We start from the raw sequence: 22721 nt of genomic DNA, 5'->3' as shown, positions 1-22721 counted from the left end.
TCTTTTTCCTAACTTCATTTTAACTTTTCTGCCTTTTGATAATACTGTTTGTAAACTGTAGTGGTATTGGTGAATAAAAAGAAAAAATAGAAAATTAATATAAAATACTTCTTAGGTATGTTAATTTTCTATTTTTTCCCCCTCCTGATTCAGTTTTTAGTTCAGATACTGTATCTTGTTAGTTTAGGCTGAACTTTTCTAAGTGTAGCTTTGGGATTTTACTCAGTTTGATCAGTATTGCAATCAGAAAATTCACAAGAACTTCTCACCTTGCGTAAATTTTTTTTTTTTTTCATTTGGAGAAAAATAACCTAAGTGTGATTGGGTTTATTTCTGAACTTGCTATTAGAGATGGGTCATCCTGCTGAAAGCCTCATTACTTGACAAACTGAAATATTTGAATAGCATGGCTCATCACAAATAGTAATGTTCAAAGAGTAGTTTATTAAGATATTTTTCAGATACAAAGTTGTTTTGCACAGGGTGAGAATCTCTTAGGAAATATTCTGATTGCTTTATATTTTTATTTTTATTTTTTTTAAAGCTGTGTTATTTTTTAGTTCTTCATGCTTTGGAAGTAACAGTTGAAGAGAGGTGAGGAAAGTTTGTGAAAATTGTGATCGGTGATTAGCTGCCACCTGCCTGAGGTGTCTTCTGAGAGGAACTAACCTCTTTGTGGTGCTAGAGCAAGGTCCCTGGATAAAAAAAAGAACAGGTAACCATCTTATTCCTTGTCTGAAAAGTTCTGTTTTAAAATTAATAAATGAAAAGTGTTCAAGGGAAGATGAATTGCTGTTTAAAGTAAGTTTCTGATTTACTCCTCAGAAACAAGTAAAGTGGACTATGTCCTCTTTCAAGCTGCCACAGCCATAATGGAAGCAGTTGTCCGAGAGTGGATTCTCTTGGAAAAAGGTAGCATCGAATCACTGCGAACATTCCTCTTAACCTATGTTTTACAGAGGCCTAAGTAAGTACGTGAAAGAGATACTGCTAAATACTTTTGCTGAGCTTATCCTTTTTGAATTTTTTTCTTTGTTTTTTTTTCTTCATCTTTTAATGATAGATGTTTATGGTTAAGGTCTATGTGGGGCTCATGCTTTTAAAACTCATATACATGTGATTGTAGGTTGTTCCAGTACTACATGAAATAATACTTTTATTTAAGCTCATGATAATAGGTTTTTGTTTCCTTGAAAAGATTGTGCTGGATGCTAAGTTTTTTTGTTGTTTAGTTCTGAGATTTTGATTATAAATAAAATTTGACCTTGGGCTCAGTTTAAAATCCTTTATACTTGTCCTTCTTTGTTGCTTGGTAAGTATTATGACATAGGTGAGTAATCAAAGACAGGTGAGGGGGGAAAATCAAGTACCGTTATCAAACCAAATGGTAGCTGCGCGTACACACAGACACACACACATACACGCAGAGATGCACATTAAAAAGGTTGTGGAAGAGAAAGCACCACAGTCTCTACCAGTTTCCGGTGGAGAGTGCTCCTGCTCAGGTTTGAGGAATGGGGTGAAAGTGAATGTTCTGTTCATCTTATACATTGTATTGCTTAAACATTTTATAAGATTGTATACATTTATTGCATATATGATTAAAAAAAACTTTTTTTGGAAAATTATTAGCCACAAGACTTTGGGGAGAAATTCATTTACTACTTACCTTTTTTTTTAAAGTTCCCCCAAATACCAAGTCTTCTTTTAAGAAAAGGCAGTGCACATTGTATGTATACTGTTTGTGCAATTGAGTACTTTTTGCATATATGTTTATTTCCAAATTCTATGAAGAAAATGTTATGTATTAATGTAGTCAGGAATGCTGGTAATTAGGATTGTCGATTAATGGCTTTAGACATGCATTAAACTTTAAGAGTAATTTAGAGCATACTGTCATACCTTTGTTCCTACTGACTGTTCATGAGCAGTCTCTTGGGTTCATAATATTTAATAATAATTACTGGCATGAGTTCAGCTCTGTTAAGTGCTAACTGCTTTATATAAAGGAAAACATGAGAAAAAGCCAAGGTTTACTTAGCTTATTAGCATTACAGATTTAATGGGTGATGTGTTCTATAGGTGAGCAGATGTATGTGTATATAATGTGAGAGAAACTTGTTTTATATAACTTTTGTTTTCTGGTTTTAAGAGAATAAGGAAAAATTGCCCCAGTTTCAAACCATTCTCTTCTCCCTCTTGCTAGTTTTTAAAAATTTATTTAAATTTTAATGTGTTCTTTGATGAGGCCATTTGGGTGTGATACTAGCTTACCCTGGAGCTACTCATTTATTACAACCACCCCCGTGGGAACCGCTGAACCCTGGAGAGCTTGGTAGACTCAAATGTATGACAGATTCTGATTGTGTGTGTGCATATGATCTCTTATATTATCCAAAATAAACTTACTTTTAAATAATTGTAATTAATTCAGAAGCTAGTTTAGAGTTGATTTATAGGGTTCCACATTGAAATAGCTCACTTGTATATTTTCTCATAAACTCATATTTTTGGGGAAAAAAGCTTTCAGCAGAGTTGAAAGAATAGTATAATAAATATGCATGTACCCTTTCTTGAGCAGAAACCCAGTTAACATTTTGTGCATTTGAGTTCTCCCTCAGATACATGCATTTTTCTCCCTCAACTATCTGAAAAGTGTGCTGCAGAAATGATGATCCTGCCTCCGTGGGTATTGCAGCGTGGCTTTCCTAGGAGCATAGTCTCAATACCCATGATCTGATTGGTATACTAATATTATCAAATATAATTCTCACTGTATATTCTGATTTTCCCAGTTGTCTGAATAACGTTAGTTATATCCTTTTCCTTCTTTAGTTATTTTTTTGATCCAGGATTTAACCACAGATTAACACTGTATTTAATTGTCATGTCCCTTTAGTCTCTCTTTTGGGTTACTGATTTTGTTTGTTGAAGTATAGTTGATAACAGTATTATATTGGTTTCAAGTATACAACATAGTTACTCTGCAGTTATATACAATATTAAATCCTCACCCCAACTAGTGTAGTTGCTAGCTGTTAATATAGAAAGATGTTACGGAACTATTGACTATATTCTCTATGCTGTAGTTTCATCCCTGTGACTAATTTATATTATGATTGAGATTTTGTGCCTCTCTTTCCCCTCCACCTGTTTTCCCATCCACCACACCCCTCCCCCATGGTAACCACTAGTCATTTAATGTCTGTGAATCCACTGTTGTTCTGTTCATTTTGTTTTGATTTTAGATTCCACACATAAAATGTGGTATTTGTCTTTCTCCACTTGGCTGATTTCACTTAGCATAATACCAAGTCCATCCGTGTTGCTGAAAATGGCGAGATTTCTCTTTTATGGCTGAATAATATTCTAGTGTATATATGTACCACATCTTCTTTATCTATCATCTATTGATGAGTACCTTGGTTGCTTCCATATCTTGGCTGTTATAAATAATGCAGCAGTAAACATAAGGGTGCATGTATCTTTCTGAAGCATATTTTGTTTTCTTCGGGTAAATTCTTAGAAGTAGAATTACTGGGTCATGTGGTATTTCTATTTTTATTTTTATTTTTAGAAACTCTGTGCTGCTTTCCATAGTGGCTACACCAATTTACATTCCCACCAACAGTGTAGGAGGGCTTCCTTTTCTCCACATCTTTGTCAACACTTGTTATTTCCTGTCTTTTGGATAGTGACTATTATGACGGGTATGAGGTGGTATCTCATTGTGGTTTTGATTTGCATTTCTCTAAGATTAGCATTGTGGCGCATCATTTCATGTGCCTGTTCATTTAGCCATCTATCTGTATGTCTTCTTTGGGAATATGTCTTTTGAGGTCCTCTGCCTATTTTTTAACTGGTTATTTATTTTTTCATATTGAGGTTTATGAGTTCTTTATATATTTTGAATGTTAACTCTCATCTCTTTTGATCTAGAATAATTCTGCCTCTTTTTGTCTTTCATGACAGAGATATTTTTACCTTGTAGCATGTCCTACAGTATAGCTTACATCAAATTAAAAGCTTTGGTATACTGCATAGGTAGAATACAACAGGTTATGTAGTATTAAATATTACATATGTTGTGTGTAGTTCTCATTACATGCACAAAATTTTTTCTTTCTATTTTTCCCTCCTAATTCAGATAAAACTTGCATAGAGTAAAATGCAGGGTACACTTTTTATAGAGGCAATATAACATAGTGGCTTCAAAAAGGGACTACAGGTCCCACTTTTGTCACTTATTAGCTCTGATAGATATTTATTATTATATATTATAAAATACATATGATTAATAAATTACAATCATGTAATCTCTGCATTAATTTTGTTTACTAGAGTGAATAATATTACTTTATCAAGAGATTGTTGTGAGGACTGAATGTATTAATTTTTGTGAAGTTAGTTTGTATCCTGTGTATCCTGAAGGTCTTGTGTATCCTGAGTCTTGTGTATCCTGAGCCCTCAATAAATGTTAGCTATTGTTTATTTTTCTAGTAATATATAATTCTTGCCAATAGAGATATTCAAAACTAACTTTATGTACTTTTCTAGTAGTAGTATTCAGCTTTATGCACATTCTGGTAGTAGTGTATTTGAAACTATTGAGTCCTCTCAAAAGTATAAAAATTCCTGTTGCTTAACTAATATTCTTATACATAATAAGATCTCTGCATTTATTTGCTTAACGAATGCTTCAAGCCTGTGTTTTGAAGGAATAGTTTTCACCTCAGTCTCAACATAGACATGTTTGTTCATTTGTGTACATGTCTAATAATGTCTGTTGTTCTGGGGGCATCCTCCTTCGTAATGACCAGGCATGTGTAGAGGAACTAGGCAAGGAATGCTCTCTGGAGAAAGTAACATCGCAGTTTTGGCAGAGGGCATCCAAGTGCAGAGGCCGGGAAGTACATGAGCTTGTACCAGGAACTGAAACTTAAGCTGAGTATATCTGCAGCTTTGGGTATATGTGGAAGGAGTGAGATCAGAGAGGGGAGTAGGTCCCTGGCCATGAGGCACCTTAGAAGTGGGTGACCAAATCATTGATGTCCAAACCGGATACTTTTCAGGGTGAAAGAAAGCATTATAAACATGTTGGACAACAGGGAAATTGGGAGTGTCTCAGGAAAGCTGGGGTGGGTCACACAGTTTATAAACCATTTTAAGGGATTCGGGTTTTATCCCAATGGCACATGGTGGTTGTATCCTTGTGGTATTCTAGAAGCTGGATAATACGGTTCAGGATTATGTCTTCTGAGTCTTACCCTCAAGAAACAGTTGTGAAAGGCAATTCAGTCTCCCTGCCCTTGTGGTCTAATGGGTTTTGTAGAATGCTTCTACTTGGGATCAGTGCTTCTGCTACCACACTGTGGAACAGAACTTGGAATGAAAATTTAAAAAGTTCTATTACAATTTGTATGTTTCCATATGTTGTATCTTAGATAGCTAGCATGTTGCTTTTTTCACATTAGGAATGGACTTAAGATTATACTACTGGTTGGAGATGGACGTTAGATTAGAATTTACCTCTTAATTGGTAGAATCTTAATCGGGCTCTTAGTGAACTGACACACTTGTTGAACACTGCCTAAAACAGCTAATGCTTATAGTTGCATGCTATGCACCAGACACAGTTTTAAAAACCTGTAGTCCTTGTAACGACTCTGTTACTGTTACCCCCATTTCACAGATGAGAAAACAGTCTTGCCTGGGGACACATATCTAGTAAATAATGGAGGATGGGTTTGAACGCAGGACTTCTGGCTTTGGAATCTTTGGCTAATCAGATAGCTAACTGGTATTATTAGTACCTTCAAGCATAATGAGAAATTTGGGAGTATTTTTATATTAGATTCATGTAAAATTTTTCATGATTTTTGTGTTTTTCAGCCTCCAAAAATATGTTCGGGAACAGATTCTATTAGCAGTAGCTGTAATTGTAAAACGAGGATCATTAGATAAATCAGTTGACTGCAAAAGCATTTTTCATGAAGTCAGCCAGTTGATAAGTAGTGGCAATCCCACTGTGGTAAGTGTGCTAATTATTTTTATTTATAAATACTAAGAAATGTTTGTACTACACAAATAGCAATGGTAATGGGTATCTGCATAAAAGAAAATGCACAGTCTAAAAACATCAAGCAATTTTCATCTTCTAGTTCTTTTTTGTATGTGCACATACTATAGATACATATAGAATACTTTGCTTTTTCATTTGATTCTGTTTTTCCACGTTTCCATAGTGTTCATAATCATGTTAATGGTGTAAAATATTGGAAGCTTATATGCTGTAATGCTTTTAACCATTTCTTTTATTGAATATTTCTCCCCATTTTTAATAAAATGTGTGACAACTACTAGTGATAATAGAAATGTTTGAATAAAATACGAAATGATACACAACAAAGATTATTAAATGTTGCTATACAAATATGTCAAGGTGTTATTGTCCTCTGGGGACCATTGCTCTTGACTAAAATGCTCTGGGGAGCCTGACTGATTTTTTCCCCTTTCAGTCTCCTGTCTACCTTTTAAGAACTTGTTGTGCTAAGAGTGACTCTGTCAGAGGCAGGAGGGGTTGGAGTTGGCGTTAGTGATGAGGTGTGATCCTCGGTTGAACTATTGACTTTGATCAGCTGAATGATCTTTAACTCAACATAGAATTGAGCTTGGTAATACTGGACTGTTCTGATTCTCAGGTATTTAATCTTTAAATATTTGGGTAGTTTTTTTCACTTTCCCTATTTTCTTGCATCATTTGAAAGATATCTGTGTGAGGCTATATACTTTACAACTCTTTATGAATTACTTTACATCTTCAGTGGCCCCTCCGTAGTGGCGTGATTTTAATAACTGTTTTGTTTTCGTGGGGTTAGGGTGTATTGGTTCCCTCTAGGAGGGTGAGGCACCTTGTCCCTTACTGTCCGCAGTGTCTGGGCTGTCTCCTTCCCCCACCTCTTGCTATACGCAGATGTGCACTCACTTCTCAGCTCTAGCCATCTGTGCTCCACTCTGGTTGGGACCCCTGGCTTGATGTACCAGGGTCTTGACTGAAGGAAGTTGCCAGGACTTTGGAACTTCCTGTTCCAAATACCCTAAGTATTTTTTGTTTTGCCTTTGGAATTAACCAGAGGTCATGCGTCTTTTCCTTATAAGCTTTATTGAGAAATAATTTATATGCATTGCTGCATCCATTTAAAATGTGCACTTCAGTTGTGTATACCAGTGAACTGTTGCCATAGTCAAAATAGAGAACATACCTATTTTTTTTTTTGAGAGGGCATCTCTCATATTTATTGATCAAATGGTTGTTAACAACAATAAAATTCTATATAGGGGACTCAATGCACAATCATTAATCCACCCCAAACCTAATTCTCAACAGTCTCCAATCTTCTGAAGCATAACGAACAAGTTCTTACATGGTGAACAAATTCTTACATAGTGAATAAGTTCTTACATGGTGAACAGTACAAGGGCAGTCATCACAGAAACTTTCGGTTTTGATCACGCATTATGAACTATAAACAATTAGGTCAAATATGAATATTCATTTGATTTTTATACTTGATTTATATGTGAACCCCACATTTCTCCCTTATTATTATTATTATTATTTTTATTTTTAATAAAATGCTGAAGTGGTAGGTAGATGCAAGATAAAGGTAGAAAACATAGTTTAGTGGTGTAAGAGAGCAAGTGTAGGTGATCAGGTGTGTGCCTGTAGACTAAGTGTTAATCCAAGCTAGACAAGGGCAATAAAACATCCACGGATGCAGGAGATTTCTCTCAAAACGGGGGGGTGAGGTTCTAAGCCTCACCTCTGTTGATCTGCAATTTCTCACCTGATGGCCCCCCTGCGACTGTGCCTATCTTAGGTTGAGAACATACCTATTTTGATTTTAATTGTGTGGATATTCATAAATGTATAATCTATAAAATTTTGTGGCAGATTTCTTCAAGAGTAGTGCTGTCCAATAGAACTTTATGTGTTGATGCATATTTTGCACACATGTAGCTGGTGTAGGTGAGGAACTGAATTTTTTATTTGATTTATTTTTAATTATTTTAAAGTCAAATAGCCACATGTAGCGAGTGGCAACCATATTGGACAGTATAGTTTTAGAGATTTATTAATCTCAAAGGCCTGATTTTAGGTCCTTTTCACTTATTCTTAATACTGTAAAGTTTAATTATTTATAAAAATTTAATTTAAAAAATGTGCATGTTTGAATTACTACATTTTATGAGTCATTTTGGCTGTTGTATATTGTGAGAAGCTCTCTTGAGGTTAGTCCTCAAATAAGATTTCATGTAAAATTTTTGAGGTAAAAAATGATCAGAAGCTGCTTTTTAATTACATTAATTTTTGCACTCTCAAAATCTCCGTATTGCTAAACCTGGTCTCTGTTTCTGATGAAGAGCTTTGCTCTTGACATGCTGATGCTTCAGGATTGCCTGCATTAGTGGTGTAGTGGTAATCTTGGTATTTGCATGAATTTGTGTTAATATTTGTTGCTTAACTAATGTCTTTGTGCACATCCAATGGTGGCTGTCACCTGTGGTCGAGGGAAGAAAAGTAGTGGGTATAACTGGCCAGAACTAGTAGAGAAAAGGTTTAGAACTGAGGCTGCCACTTGGAAATTCTATTTTAGCCCCTAGTGCTCTGAATTAAGTTACTCTTCATATTTTAGATTCTACTTAAGACTTGTCCTTGCTTGGGAGCTTGAAACTAGCTCATTCATTTGACAATATGCAGTAAAGGAGTCCAGTTCATTGCAACTGACCAGGATTTAAACTTTAGAAACTTATTCAGTTGCTCTGGGATCTATATGCTTATAACTAATGCCTTTTCCCTTGTTTAGTTTAATTTGCTGATCATGTTGGCTGGGATTTCAGTGTTCAGGTAGAATTCCTGTGGCCTGTCCTCATCCCCACAAGTAGCTTCTTGGTACCTATGCTGAAGGCAAAGGATCAAGAGTACCTTGTCTCTCTCAGGAATGAGCACCTACTCAGGAATTATGTTCTCCACTTCCTTTCCCTTTGGGTAATTTGACCCACCACAAAAAGTAGTCCCAATGTAACCTGGTCACTGGATTTTTTTGAGCCACTGTAATAATTGATGTTCTTAGAATGATTGGAATAGATGTAGCTGTTTGATTAGAGATTTTGCTTCAGTCACAGTGCATACACTTTGAGGATAGTGGGTAAATTTAATATTCTCATGAAATATTCCAGAATATTTTTGAAAAAAAATACCACAAAAAATAGAAAAAAAATAATATAAGTAAACAATAAAAAATCCAAGATGATTTTTAAAACTTGAATTTCTACTGACAAGGTTAAGAACTTTTATTGTAGTAGGAAGTCAGTAGTGGGAGGTAGAGTTTAATTTCAGGATTGCTGGATGAATTTATTTTGGTGACTGCACTGAAAACATTAAACTTAAAAAATACTTCTACATTTATATGGCAAGTTAAATGCCCACATGTGGCCATCCCTGCTTGTCCTTGCTTGGCAGCTTGAAACTAGCTCATTCAGCAGGTCTAAAAATTAAGGTTACAGACCGATAAAACATTTTAATATATCATCCTCTCTGTCTGCTTTCAGACTGTGAAGAATTTGTGGGAGTGGTTCAAGAATTTTACTTAAGATATTCTTAGTCTCAGAGACATGAATAGCAATGGGAGAGAGGTTTAAAACTTTGATAAGAAAGTAGAATGATAAAATCAGAAGAACAACTTTGATAAGAAAGTAGAGTGATAAAATCAGAAGAACACTGATAGAATGTTGGCTTGAAACTTTATAAAGCTGGTTTTAACAGGTATTTGTAAAGAAGTGATAGTTGACCCACCATAGTTGACTCATGGTTTTCTATAGGTAAAAGAAAGTGTTGACCTCATGAATTATTAAGTGAGATAACTAACTTTCCCCTCAGACCTCTTCTAAATTGATGCTTCCAGGAACCCTCATAAGTCAGAAACTATATGTCGTCTGGCTTTTCCTCTTCCCTTTCTAAGAGTGTCCTTTGGTGGTCCGTCTCCTGTACTCCTCTAATGTACACGTTTAAATAAGCTTAGGTGCAGTGTAGTGTAATACAACACTGATTTTGATTTGTGATTCACACTTAGTTTAAATCCCAACTCTGTCATTTACTACCTAACTAACTTTTACAAACTATTTAACTTCTCTAGGCCTTGGTTTACTAATATATCAAATAAAAGTGCTGCTATCCAGTTCAGGGTTGCCCAGAAGAGGAAAGACAATGCGAAGTGCATTTCAGTAAGCATTCAGCAAGTGTTTGCCTTATCTCCCTGATGGTCTCCTACCCCTTTATTTATAGACTCTTGGGACATGAACTATATTAAAATCATCTCTTTTCTATCAAATAATGTTTTAAGTATTGAAAATCAGAAGAAAGTCTTATGTTATTATCCATGAATGGAAACTAATTGTATATTTAAAAGATATGTAATCAACATATTAGTTTTCCTTTAAATGCTTTAAGAAATATCTTTACAGTTTTGGTTCTCTACAGATAGTTATATGGAAAAATTCTAATTAAAAATACTTTCTAAGATTATATTTTTAAAACACAGTTTGAAATGGTCTTCATGTGTCATCATATATTCTTAGGGTGATTATGTGTTTACAGTTGTACAAACAAAATAGTTTGTTGTTTCATACCTGTCTTTGTAGATAGGCTGTTTTCCTGTTACGGTGGTAAAGGTTGCTGTAGTTACTTCCTCTGAGTTTGCAGTGTCAGACCTGCTCCTTACTAATCTGAGAGGGATAAATATGGAGACTTTATTTCCTAAAGAAAGTGGCTGCATTTTTTATTTTAAATTATTATCTAAAGCAAAATTTTAATGTTTCTTGTTTGTTTCATTTCCTTTGAAAGCAGTAGGCATACATTAAATCACTTTCAAAGCTATTGAATTTAACATTTAAGCCTCCTTTCTTCCTCTTTGCCTGCTTGAGAGCAGTCCGTGAGAAATCCACTCATCTGCAGCACGGCTGCCCCTGGATGTGGTGGCCAACTTAATCTCTCTTATCATAAGTCTCATTGATGTTTGCTTAGAGGAGCAGCTGGAAGTCTGCTTCATGTATGGCAACTTTTCATTAAGTTTATTCTTGGTAATACTTATTACAGTACATTACCAAGAATAAAAAGAATAATTCCTGGGGGAAGAGCCAGGCTATTATAAGACACAATCCTCTTTCTGAACAAGAGTGTTTTATTTTGTCAGCTGGAGTTAGTGTTTGAATATCTTGTCCTTGTCACAGTAAGCTTGGTGAGTAGGGCAAGCTGTCTCTGAAGGATATTTTTTCACTATCATGAAATTAGTGGTTTTTACTAGAAATGAGAATGCTGCTATATGTCTTTCAATCTGAAAACGGTTACTTAAGTTGTAAGTGAATTAACTTGTGAATTTTCAGTACTTAAATGAGAGAAAATTTTAGACTTTCATAACCATGAGACTTCATTGACTTTCTTCTACTTGTTTTACATATTTAAATTTTCTTTTTGAAATTTATCAGTACCTTAAAAAAATGAAACACATCATGTACTCATCCTCTACCTTCCCTTGTGTAGTACAGCATTAGGGATAGAAATAAATGTAGATTCCTTAGTCTAGGTAACATTTACTGCACATCTACTGTATTGCTTTAGTGATGCTTTAGTTAATGGCTTTCTTTTTTTAATTAGTAACTTATGTTATAATTTTAATTTGGTGGAATGTAGGTTAACAATCAAGAAGTAAGACCAAAAAGCCAAAATGGGTGATTACTTTTTATGATAAAGATGAAAAATACTGTTCCCACTTTACCTTATGGTAAGCTCTGTAAGATATTTACATAATATTTTTACATGCATTCTCTAACTTAAACCTTTGGACAGTCATAAATTAGGCAGGGCAGAAAAGACAGTTACCTTTTTCAGAGATGAGAAAACAGAGGCCAAGGTAGATGAAGTGATTTGCCCTTAGTTACTTGAAGTGGTAGATCTTGGACTGTTAGAACCCAGATTTTCTGAATCCTTCATCTAAATAGTAAGGTTCTTATACTAGACTCCAGAGAGTCCTATAGAGTATTTTTATTTAGAATTTATTTTAGATATAGTTTTAATAAAAATTATTACTTGCTTTCTAACTTGTTAAAACTGAAAATTAACAATTTAGGACTACTTGTTAGTGTTAGTCAAAATGCTAGCAGCAGTGAATGATAGACACCAACAAAGGATGACTGAGAAAAACTATGGTGCAGACATGAATGAGGAAGCACTGGGTTCTGGTGCCACTTTGTCGAAAGGTATAAAGCCTCATACATTTTAGTAGAGTCCAAGTACTCATTTTATAATAACATCATATAATAATTGCCTTAGAAATAATTCTTTTGGAAAATTTACATGAAGTAAGTTTCATGAAAAATGCTGCATTTGGGAAATGAACTTATATTAACTTAATTCTTTATGATCTTGGATAAGTGAATCATGGTTGTGTTAACCTCCTATTGTAAGTCTTTAGGGTTTGTACTAATGGTATTTTATACTGGTCTAATCCCTGTTAACTTTAATATGACAATCCCTTAGTATACTGCTTATTAATCAGTATACTAGTTGTTCAACTTTGATCTGATTTCACTGAAATTCACCACTCTGAATTATTTACAACAGCTTTTGTTTCTGAGTGTCTTAAGTATCAGAGTCACTGTCTCTAGTACAGAAATGATCTCTGGCCCTGACTGTGATGAAGGGCACAGAGACAGCCTGGAAGGTACTGATCAGTGGAGGGGGAGTTAAGAGATGACACATGTGGGTGACCACTGAGATCTGAAGACTGAGGCAAGCGGACAGGAACCTTCTCCAAAGGTTAAGAGAAACAGAAATTGTGGTCTCTCTCAGGTAGACCTGATGCTTACCCCCACCCCTTTGGCTCTCTTTCTTCTGTCCTGAGGGGCTGTCCTCTTTTCTCCTTTAGGACCTCCTTGTTTCCATAGCTGTCTTTGTTATGACGCAGTGCACCCCACTGAGATAGTGACTTTATTTTAATGAGATTTAATTGATAATCAAATAACGAACATTCATAAACATATTGGGAAATGAGTCTTAGACACATTTTATTATGTTTAATTACTCTACAAATAGGGAGAAATTACTTTGTCGATATGTGTAGAAATGCTTTGTTTTCTTATTGTACAATCAGTGCTTAATCACCTTTCTCCAAGAATTTCCATTAATTCGGCACCTTTGAACCATAGTAGTGTATTTTTCACATTAAGGATTAAACTGTTTGGTATATTTTAATGATGAAAATATTTTATTGAATTTTAGCTCTTTGAAAGCTGGTAGTTTTAGGAAGGTTAAAACCAGAATAACTGATTTCTGGTAATACCCTAACCATGTTGTATAATCTATTGTTATGTATTTGTTAAGTCTGGTAAATTTGAAAAGAACACACTTACTTTAAAAAATTTGTCTTTTTATTTTGTAAGTATAAAGTGGAAAAAAATAGAATACAAGACAATATGGATTGATGGTATATAAATAATTTATACCTGTACATTTAAGAAATTAGAAAACTATAAACTAATGTTACAGTAATAACTTCTGAATGGTAGGATTGTGGGCAATTTTATTTTCTGTGTGCTTTTCTGTACTTCCTAGTTTTCCTAAAATGAAGATGAATTATTTTTATAAGAAGAAAAAGTTACTTAAAAACAAAATGGTCTTATATACCAAGAGCTAAGTCTATAATAAAAATGCATTTTGTTCTTAATTATCATGAATCAAGAATGTACATTCTTTTATGGATGAATTTGTTCTTCACTAGTGTGAAAGTTTGCTGTTTTGGAGGGATATCTTAATTGGTACATCTCAAACCCATCCCATGGAGGTTTCTTTATTTGATAAAATTTATAGTTAAAGGAGACTTTTAAAAGTCCCTTTTCTGAGCAGTAGTACTTGAGAAAGATTCTCACCTTCTGTTACTCCTGCCCTTCACTTGTATTTTCATATCTTGACATTTATGTAATCTTAGGAAATGTGTATTTCACATAAAAGCAAACCTTTTTTTACATGTTACAGTCATTTAAGTTGTGTTACTGAAAATTTGGATATAGTCATAGTTTAAAAAGATGCCATTTTGTAGTGAGTATGGTTTGGCACTAAAAAGCAGTTTCTGGCCATTTGTAAATTACTTGCATGAAACTTGTGATTTATTTGTAAGAATGATATGTTTGAGTTTAATGAGAGCTTCTGGGTTTATAATGTGCTAGCACTGAAATCTTATTTAGAAAGGACAGGAGAAAAAGCTAAGACGAAAAGACAAAAAAAAAAGTGTTCCAAGAAAGTGTTTTCAGAATTATGGGATCTAGGAATACATCATGTTAGATCCCTCTGAGTTAACCTTTCCTTTTGAATTTTTAAAATTTGAATTTAATACCTACTTTATCCATGAAAGTCTAGCTGTATTTAAAAACTATGTTCATGGTTGATCCCTATGTTATTTAAATGTGTTTGTAAGGTTTTGATTGCTAGTACTTTAATCATTACTCACCATTTTAGAAGACAGCCATTTTTAAAACTAATTTATATTAACTAATAAAATGAAGAGATTGTACTTGATTTCCTAAGATTTTCTAAGATTCCCTTTGAACTATAAAATGAAGTGAATATGCAATAAACACCGTTTTCTGTAATAAGCTCTTCAGTGCCTGGTTTCTCAGACCAGGTTTCTTCCACCACATGCTGGGGACCATGCAAAGGTGGTTAAACTTGTACACTTTTCTTGACAGTTTGGGGAAGTGGGGACCTTTTTATATTAAAACAAATTATATTTTGAAGTAAAATTACAGTGTGTGTGTGTGTGTGTGTGTGTGTGTGTGTGTGTGTGTGTTAAGCTAAACCAGGCTTATGCAGAGTACTTCTTTCATTGTTGAAAGCACTTTGGTCTGTACCCCCCGATTCCTGAGGGAATTTGCATGTATTCTCGATTGTTAGGTTTCCTGGAGTAGAAAAGTCTGAGAAACTGTTTAATGTATGAGCTAGTGTGCCATTTATAAATATTAGTTATACAGCCATGCTTATTTTAGTTGAGATTAAGGGGTAAATAGGGATTTAATTCTTTTTTACATTGCTTAGAGGAAATTCCAAACACACACAATAATAGACAAATGTACACTCATGTATCATTTAGCTTCAACAAATATCAACTCATGCCAATCTTTAGGAATTTAATTTTATGTATATTTGCTCAGATTTGCCAAGATAAGCATCTGTAAGGTCAAGGTATTGACATCAGAAGCATTTCTGAACAAAGATGTGGCAGTTGGTGGGTGGGTATGAACTGAACTGTGTTCAGCTGTTGTATAAGCGTGCATAAATAGTATCGTCTTGACTTTAATCTTTCTGTTGTTCAGAGGTAGTGTGCATATTTCTGTTTAATTCCTGGAAACATGCCAAGATAATTTGTGTCCTCTCCATCCTCGGCACCTTGACTCTAAATAGTTCATGAATAAAATCAGTGAGTCAATGTTAGGCTCTTGTTGGATAGAGACATTGACAAAGTCTTCACTTTCAGTTTAGAAAAACTTGAGTATACTACCTGGTTAATACTTAAAAGACTGTAACATCTATTTTACTTTTCATCTGTTTGGGAATATATTTTACAGATGTCAGAACAGAGAGTCTGGGTTCAAATCTCAGCTGGCCTTACTACTTACCCTCTCCAAATCTCACTTCTTTAAAATGTATTATGGGGATATGGATTGTTGTGTAAATTAAATGAAATTAACACATTCAACAATGATTGTCTTTAAAATACCATTTGCAGTCTGTGATTGACTAGGTATATGTCCTGAGTTCAAATCTTAGATCTGTGTAGGTGAAGTTGAAGAAATGTTATTAACTACTAGGCCACTTAGAAAGGGGAGATAATGTTTGTTATACCTAATCTTCTGACTGATAGTATAAGATATAAAGATACAGAGAAAATGCTCTTCGAACAAATACTGTATTGAAACAATGTGCTGGAAAAAAAATTATTTCCTCACAATTTTTTCCTATCAAATAATTTCAGCAAACTCTGGCCTGTTCTATTCTAACTGCATTGTTGAGTGAATTCTCAAGTTCAAGTAAGACTAGCAACATTGGACTGAGTATGGAATTCCATGGTAACTGTAAAAGAGTTTTTCAGGTATTGGTATTTTTGTTCTTATATTTTAATTATTAGATCATACACTTTCTATACAATCTGTTCCTAATGGAGTGAGAACATTTATTTTTATCTAGTTGAGTAGTAGCCTGTACTTAAAGATTAGTGTTGTGATTTCATAGAATATAGTAAAGTAATACGTTTGGTAAAAGTAGTTGACAATTTAAGATTACTTGCTTAATTCTAGTCTTTAAACAAAACAAAAAGGAAATAGCTATTCTAAAGATCCTTAGTTTATTTTGTTCTTACTGTGTTTAGATATAACTAATTCAATTGGTGAGACTCTGCCAGCCTTAAAAATAGGCCTGGCTGAATGCCAGTGGGGGCCATGTATTTAAAATGTTATTGCAGATGGTGTGGACTCTTTGTCTCAGATGTATTGTTTGGCTCTGAAGTGAAGTTATGTGAAGGCATTGGCTTAAATCCGAGGGCTCTGCACTAAAGACTGACCCCTCCAACTCTGTAGTGGTTGTCAAAGAGTCACTTCTCTACAGAGAAACATTTATGTTACCGTCAATTCAAAACTTGAATGCATATCATGTAAATTATGAGCAAAACTAAAAATGGAAAATGTTCTCAAAGAAATACTGCTTTCCATAGGAAATTTTAAGGTTTTTGTTTGTTTTGCTTTATGGTCCTAAGAAGTAATACATTTCGAATAAGCTTTTGATACAAAACTATTTGTGATTTATTTACTGTAGGAAGAAGACCTTCGTCAGATCTTCATGTTAACTGTGGAAGTTCTGCAGGAGTTCAGCCGGCGGGAAAACCTTAGTGCTCAGCTGTCTTCGGTATTTCAGCGTTACCTTGCACTTGCCAATCAAGTCTTGAGTTGGAATTTTCTTCCTCCAAATTATATCCTTTCAACAGATGAATAGTTTATTTGTGGTAATTTTCATAGATAATTATAACAGAATTCTTTGTCTCTGCAGTTATATAAAACATGTTGAAAGAAAATTAGTCTTTTTAGAAATGGAATTTAATTTCTTATATTTTATGAATACACAGTGCAGTGAGCTGCTTAGATTTAAAATTTCATTTGCAACTTCGTAGAAGAGGGTTGAATAAATGAAAACATTAGATCAATATGGCTGTTATGGAATAGCAGTATTCCTTAGGAAGAAAAAATGTGGAAGTACATTATCAAACAATCATTTTCTCCTTGTAACTTGTAATTACATTGGATTTTTTGACTGATTTTTCTTAAAACTGGCATATTTTCATTTGATCTTTATGGATGATGATACTGTTCAAGTGTACACAATAAGGTAATAGTATGTTTATTCTTAGAAGAATTTTCCAATATAAAACTATGAAATTTAATTTCTAGCAAATTATTTATTAGTAATACAAAATAAGTTTAAATGGGTTATATTATAGATACATATATCTGCCTCTTTATCTGTCACTAAAGTGGGGAAATTTGTATTTTAGAAAGCAGTTCCTTAATGTGTATGATTTGCTTTTCTAGAACATTTGCTCCCTCTTGACACACTGAAAGCAGTGCTGTGTAGTGGCTGCCCATTCGAGCTATAGTCGAATCAGACAAAACTAGGTTCAATTTTCTGCAGATCTTAGGCAAATTATTTAACCTCTCTGAGTCTCAGTTTTTCCAAATGTAAAATGGGGATATGGATTGTTAAGTGAATTAAATGAAATAATACATTTAAAGCTCATGAATTAGGTACTATTTGTTGAGCTCTTAATAGTCTCCTTGTAAAGAAGTTCATCAGCTAGCTATTTATGTGATACGTATACTCTTAATGTATAGGAAATTTAACTTAACCTGTTCTAGATATCTTTAATCCTTTCTTGGGGGGTCAGGAGAGGGGAATTTATTTAGGAGACAAAGATAGGTGATAAACAGGAAATAGGTATTCAGCCATATCATAGATTTAGGATGAGACTCATCTTTATTCTAACAGAGCCAAGAGTTATCACATTCATGTGCAGAGAAATTAGCTAATTATTTGTGGCTGGTAAAATTGTGGGATTTTAAGGTGGTGGGGTGAGGCAAAACCTTTTATTTTCAAGTTATTGTATGTTACATTTCTATTATTTTCTGTTATATTCGTTAATAGAAAGTTAACCATAAAATGCTATGTATGATAGTGAATCTGTGACTCAAGCCCTGAGTTTCTCCAGTTTTCTTTCCCAAAGACAGTCATGGTTAGCTGCTGCTTTATAGGGTAGTTAATCACTTTCTCCTTTTATTCCTAGTCTCTAATCATCTTTCTCTTAATAATCAATTTTATATCTTCAATGCATTCTTTTTGTTAAGGGGCACATATTTTCTTAGGTTTGCTTTTTAAAAAACTACCCTTTGAGTGCTAAAATACAGTTTTTTGCTCCAGTTTTTGTTAGAAAAAGAAAGGTGTTGAAAAACTTTGAGACAGATTTGAAAAGTAGCAGGCCATATGGAACTGTCAAAACATGAATTATATATGTGGGGAAAATGAAAGTTACACTGCATGTATTGTAGCCAACTTTAAAGTCTCTTTTAAGGGAAAGTGTAGTTGGCTGAAGAGTGACTGTTTTGTAAAGGGAAACAGTGTGCTCTGGGAGTTTGGAAACAAAAGTTTGTCTAAAGATACACATACAGAAAATATTTTTATAAAGTATTTAGTTAAAACTTTGGAAAACCTGTCATCTAAAAATAATAAGCACTGCTTCAGTGTTGCCAAAGGAAATAATTCCTTATTTAAAGAAAAGTAGATCTTGATCTTGACTTGTAGGTATTCTACATAATGGCTTACAGATGAGTTCTTATGTGATCACGGATGTTTATAGGAGCTATTGTTGGCTCACTGAACTGCAGTTAGGTGCTCCTGTCTCTAAGTGGGTGAGAAAGAACATAGAAGTTGAATTAAACCAAGATGTGTTTTCAGTGCTAACTAGGGAAATTCAAGGAACCCAATTCTATCATAATTCTGATTTTGGCAATTACTTAGAGGTCTGTTCAGTGAAGAGGGAACTGAATAATTGTTTAGCTTTGTACCTTGAAGATGATCTAATGATCAAATTTAATTTAGTTAAAGCATATATTAAATTGATGGCTATTTTAAAAATGATTTGCCTTTTAGGATAGACAGATAAATAGCAAGGAGACCTTATAAAATGTGTTGTATATTTTGTATCAAATATAGTTGATCATTTAGAATGGTATCATATTAAATGAGACTATGTTAAATTATCAATATCAGTCCCTATACATATTTTTTTGTAACTGCTTTTTCTTTTTCTTTTAATGTAATTTAAAACATAATGTAAAAAACTACAAGAGTAGTTCAAATAATTGTCATATGCCCTTTACCAAGATTCACCAATTCTTAACATTTTGTACCATATAATTTATGACTATAGAAATAATCAGGAAAACTAATTGAAGCTGATTCAGCATTGGAGCTAGGATGTGAAGAAAGTTATTAACAAAAGAATACATGGATTCAATTTTTAGATATTTAATAGTATTTAAGGGTATTAATGTCATATTTGGTACTTGTTTTGCAATCATCTTTTGTTGAGATTTATGTGCATATAGACTTTCACTAAAGAAATCATAACTGCAGCAATGATTCTCCATGGGGGGTGATATTTCACACTTGGGACATTTGGCATTGTCTGCAGACATTTGGTTAAGTTCAATGAGTAAACTGTGCAGTATGTGGATTAAGTCTCAGTAAAGGCTTTAAAAATATCAATCATGCCAAGTGTTAGAAATCTTTCTCTATAGGTCAGTTGCTCCCTGGCAGTAGAACCTTAAGTGATAGAGGGAGATTGGAGGTGAAGATGAAGTTTGAGGAGATATTCCTGTGATGGGGCCATTAATGTAAAGGGACTGGGAGAAATCATTCAGAGCAGCAAACAGGACCAGTGTCAGGACCTTTGGGTACAACAGCAGTCAGAAGGAAGAAGCAAAAAATGTTGCATAGGCCCCTTCAGGCAAGTGGAGGGAAGAATCAGGCAGGGAGTCTGGAAAGCAAAGGTAGATAAGTGTTTCAAAGGATGGTAGTAGACATGATCTGTTAGTGATGGGTAAGATGTGGATGGAAAATAGGCCACTGGGTATCAGGCTAGATACATAGGGAGCTCTGTTTGTGAGGGATGAAGGGTGTAGGTGCCTAAAGTCATTTCAGTGGCAGAGTAGTGATTGGTAATTGATGAAGCAGGACGGAAATGTGGAGCACAGGTTGTGAGAAATAGAGGGAGTGGGAGTTTGGGACAAGAACAGGTGCAGTTTCATTTTGTACTTTAAATTTTGGATAGATTAACTTGTTTATTGCCTAGGGGGAAAAAGTCAGCATTTAGGAAAGAAAATGTGATATTATAGTGTTAGATCGGCCAGTGTTGTAGATGTTGAGATGGCCCAGGTGCAGTTCAGGTAGTGAGGAAGACAGTAAACTTTAGGAAATACGGAGTGCCTTCCTTCGCCATCCAAGTTTCTCAGCTATTAAATGCTGGTTTGATCGGCTTTGTCCAGGGTTGTTCAAAAGTAGAAAAACGCAGTGGTAGAAATCAGCGTCCTATGGAATTTTTAAATGTGTGCATGTGTGTATGAAGAAAAGAATACATAAAGCCATTGTGGAATTTTTTCCTTGAGTCGTCTCTTTTTTGAGTTTCCCCACCTCCAGTTATTCTCTACTTAAATCTGGTGTTGTACACTTTAAAAAGAAAGATTTGTAAAGTCATTACTCAGTGTGTGAACTGGTTTATATGTGATCCTTCTAGAGATATTTCTGCTTTGCAAGGAAGGTATCCCGAGGACACAGTAAGAAAAGCCTCTGACTTTAGGCCATTGGAAGGATAGGTTATTTGGGGAGTCATCTCTTTAGTCTTAGGTCATAATTGATTGTACTGAATTATATATTATATTACCTATATAGCGTTTAAAAAAATATTTAACAAAATATTTTGTTTACTTTGGTGGTTCTTATATCTGTTCTGTGTTCCCTGTCTCTCCCCTCTTGCCTGTGATATCCTGCTACTGTATTCTACACTATAGTTTTATCCCTCTGTACAACACTATAGTTCTGTAACTGTCATAAATGGTAGGGTGGTTTGGTCTTAGGAGAAAGTTAGCAAAACTAAAAAAATTGGATGTTGACTTGCAGGTGCTTGGAGAGCAGAAACAGGCAGGCCCACCGAGCCGTCCGCCGCTGCCTGAGCAGTGCTGTGCAGCTCTATTTTCTCGTTCTAAGCCCACAGATTTTTCAGTTATTGCTTTATATAGCTTAAATCAGTTAAGGAGCAGGGAGGAAGAGATTGTACATTAGAAAAAAGTCTCTCTAAGAGCAAACTGGATTCCACACATTTTAACTCTTGTACCTCAGTCGTTTAGTGATTTAGAAGTTGAACGTCAGGTGCCAGCAGCGCCATCTTTTTGGTTCCTTCCACCTTTGGCTCAGGAAGCTGCAGCATTTATGCAGGGTTCTGTTTGGGCAGGTCTGACTTAATTATTTTAAGTGCAGTGCTTCTCACTAGAAAATGATTTCTTTAAAATTATTTAAATACTTATAAAGAAATATATCCATTTCTTAATTCTATGTATCAGTCTAGGTTATTTCAGTTCAGTAAACTGTTAGTGAATGCCACTACCTTCAAGGCAGTCCTGGATGGTACTCCGAAACTTAGAGTTCAAGGTTGTATTACTTGGAAAGTGATAGTGATGGGAGGATGGGAAGAGAGCTGACCACTGAATCATATGTTTTCCCCTATGTTACGTTTGAGCGAGAAGTGAATACTCAGGAAAGTATAGAGACTTTTGGTTTGTTACCATCGAAATTGAATTCTTGAAGACCTTTCTATACATTTTGCTTTTGATTACAGGAATTAATTTTTTTCTAAGGAAGGTGTAATTTAGAGAGAGCATTAAGACCATGTGGGTTTAATCCATTATGGGTTAAATAAAGTTTGCCTTTGCCATGTTAGAACTGTGCTTCCTACCCTAGTCAGTTGTCTTTAGCAGATTTGGTCATTATTTGCACTTGGGGAGAAGTGTTTGTGTATGTGAATCTGTTACCATTAAAGCAGAGTCATTGTTTTCTTGACATTGTTCTGGTAGCGTGGTTTTACACATAAAAATTCCGTGACAGCCCACCTGCACTGGCTGTCAGAGAGCCCAGTGAGCAGCGCCAATGCTGTGGTTTCCCAGCTCGGGCGTGACTGGACTTTCAAGTTCCCTGAAGTGTACTGTAACTGTGCCCTTTCTTCTTACATCTGCCTTGGTGACTGACCCTACGCTAGGGTTGGTGAGCAACTAATGTGTTGGAATTGAATGCACAAGAGAGGTGGATAGTCTGGAAGTTCTCTGACCTAACTGCCAAAACAGGCTTTCACACCCAAATGCGTAGCTTTTAACTGAATAGAAATTATGGAAATGTAATCTGATTGGGGTAAACATTATTTACTGTAGCCTTTTAAATATTTAATCTCAGATTATCTATTTTTTAAATTCATTTAGTGTAGTGAATATTATTCATTATGCATCAGGTTTATTTTACAAAG

At 34.6% G+C, this 22721-nt stretch overlaps 1 protein-coding gene across 4 annotated transcripts in view; it reads left to right on the top strand.

The window, feature by feature from the left end:
- The window catches only part of XPO4 (exportin 4), a 121857-nt gene that overhangs the window by 43844 nt on the left and 55292 nt on the right, over positions 1-22721 (top strand). For 3 of the 4 annotated variants that reach the window (XM_073225046.1, XM_073225197.1, XM_073225086.1), the window contains 4 exons: positions 826-967; positions 5893-6031; positions 16083-16199; positions 16919-17072. In XM_073225046.1, coding sequence (XP_073081147.1) covers positions 826-967; positions 5893-6031; positions 16083-16199; positions 16919-17072 — 552 coding nt within the window. Of the gene's footprint in view, positions 1-560; positions 716-825; positions 968-5892; positions 6032-16082; positions 16200-16918; positions 17073-22721 lie in introns of all 4 variants that reach the window. The other variant, XM_073225130.1, reaches the window with a different exon arrangement.

This window comes from Manis javanica, chromosome 1, assembly GCF_040802235.1.
Source record: "Manis javanica isolate MJ-LG chromosome 1, MJ_LKY, whole genome shotgun sequence".
Lineage (NCBI taxonomy): Eukaryota > Metazoa > Chordata > Mammalia > Pholidota > Manidae > Manis > Manis javanica.
The sequence above is the reverse complement of the archived record's forward strand: the minus strand, read 5'-3'. Positions and strand labels throughout refer to the sequence as shown.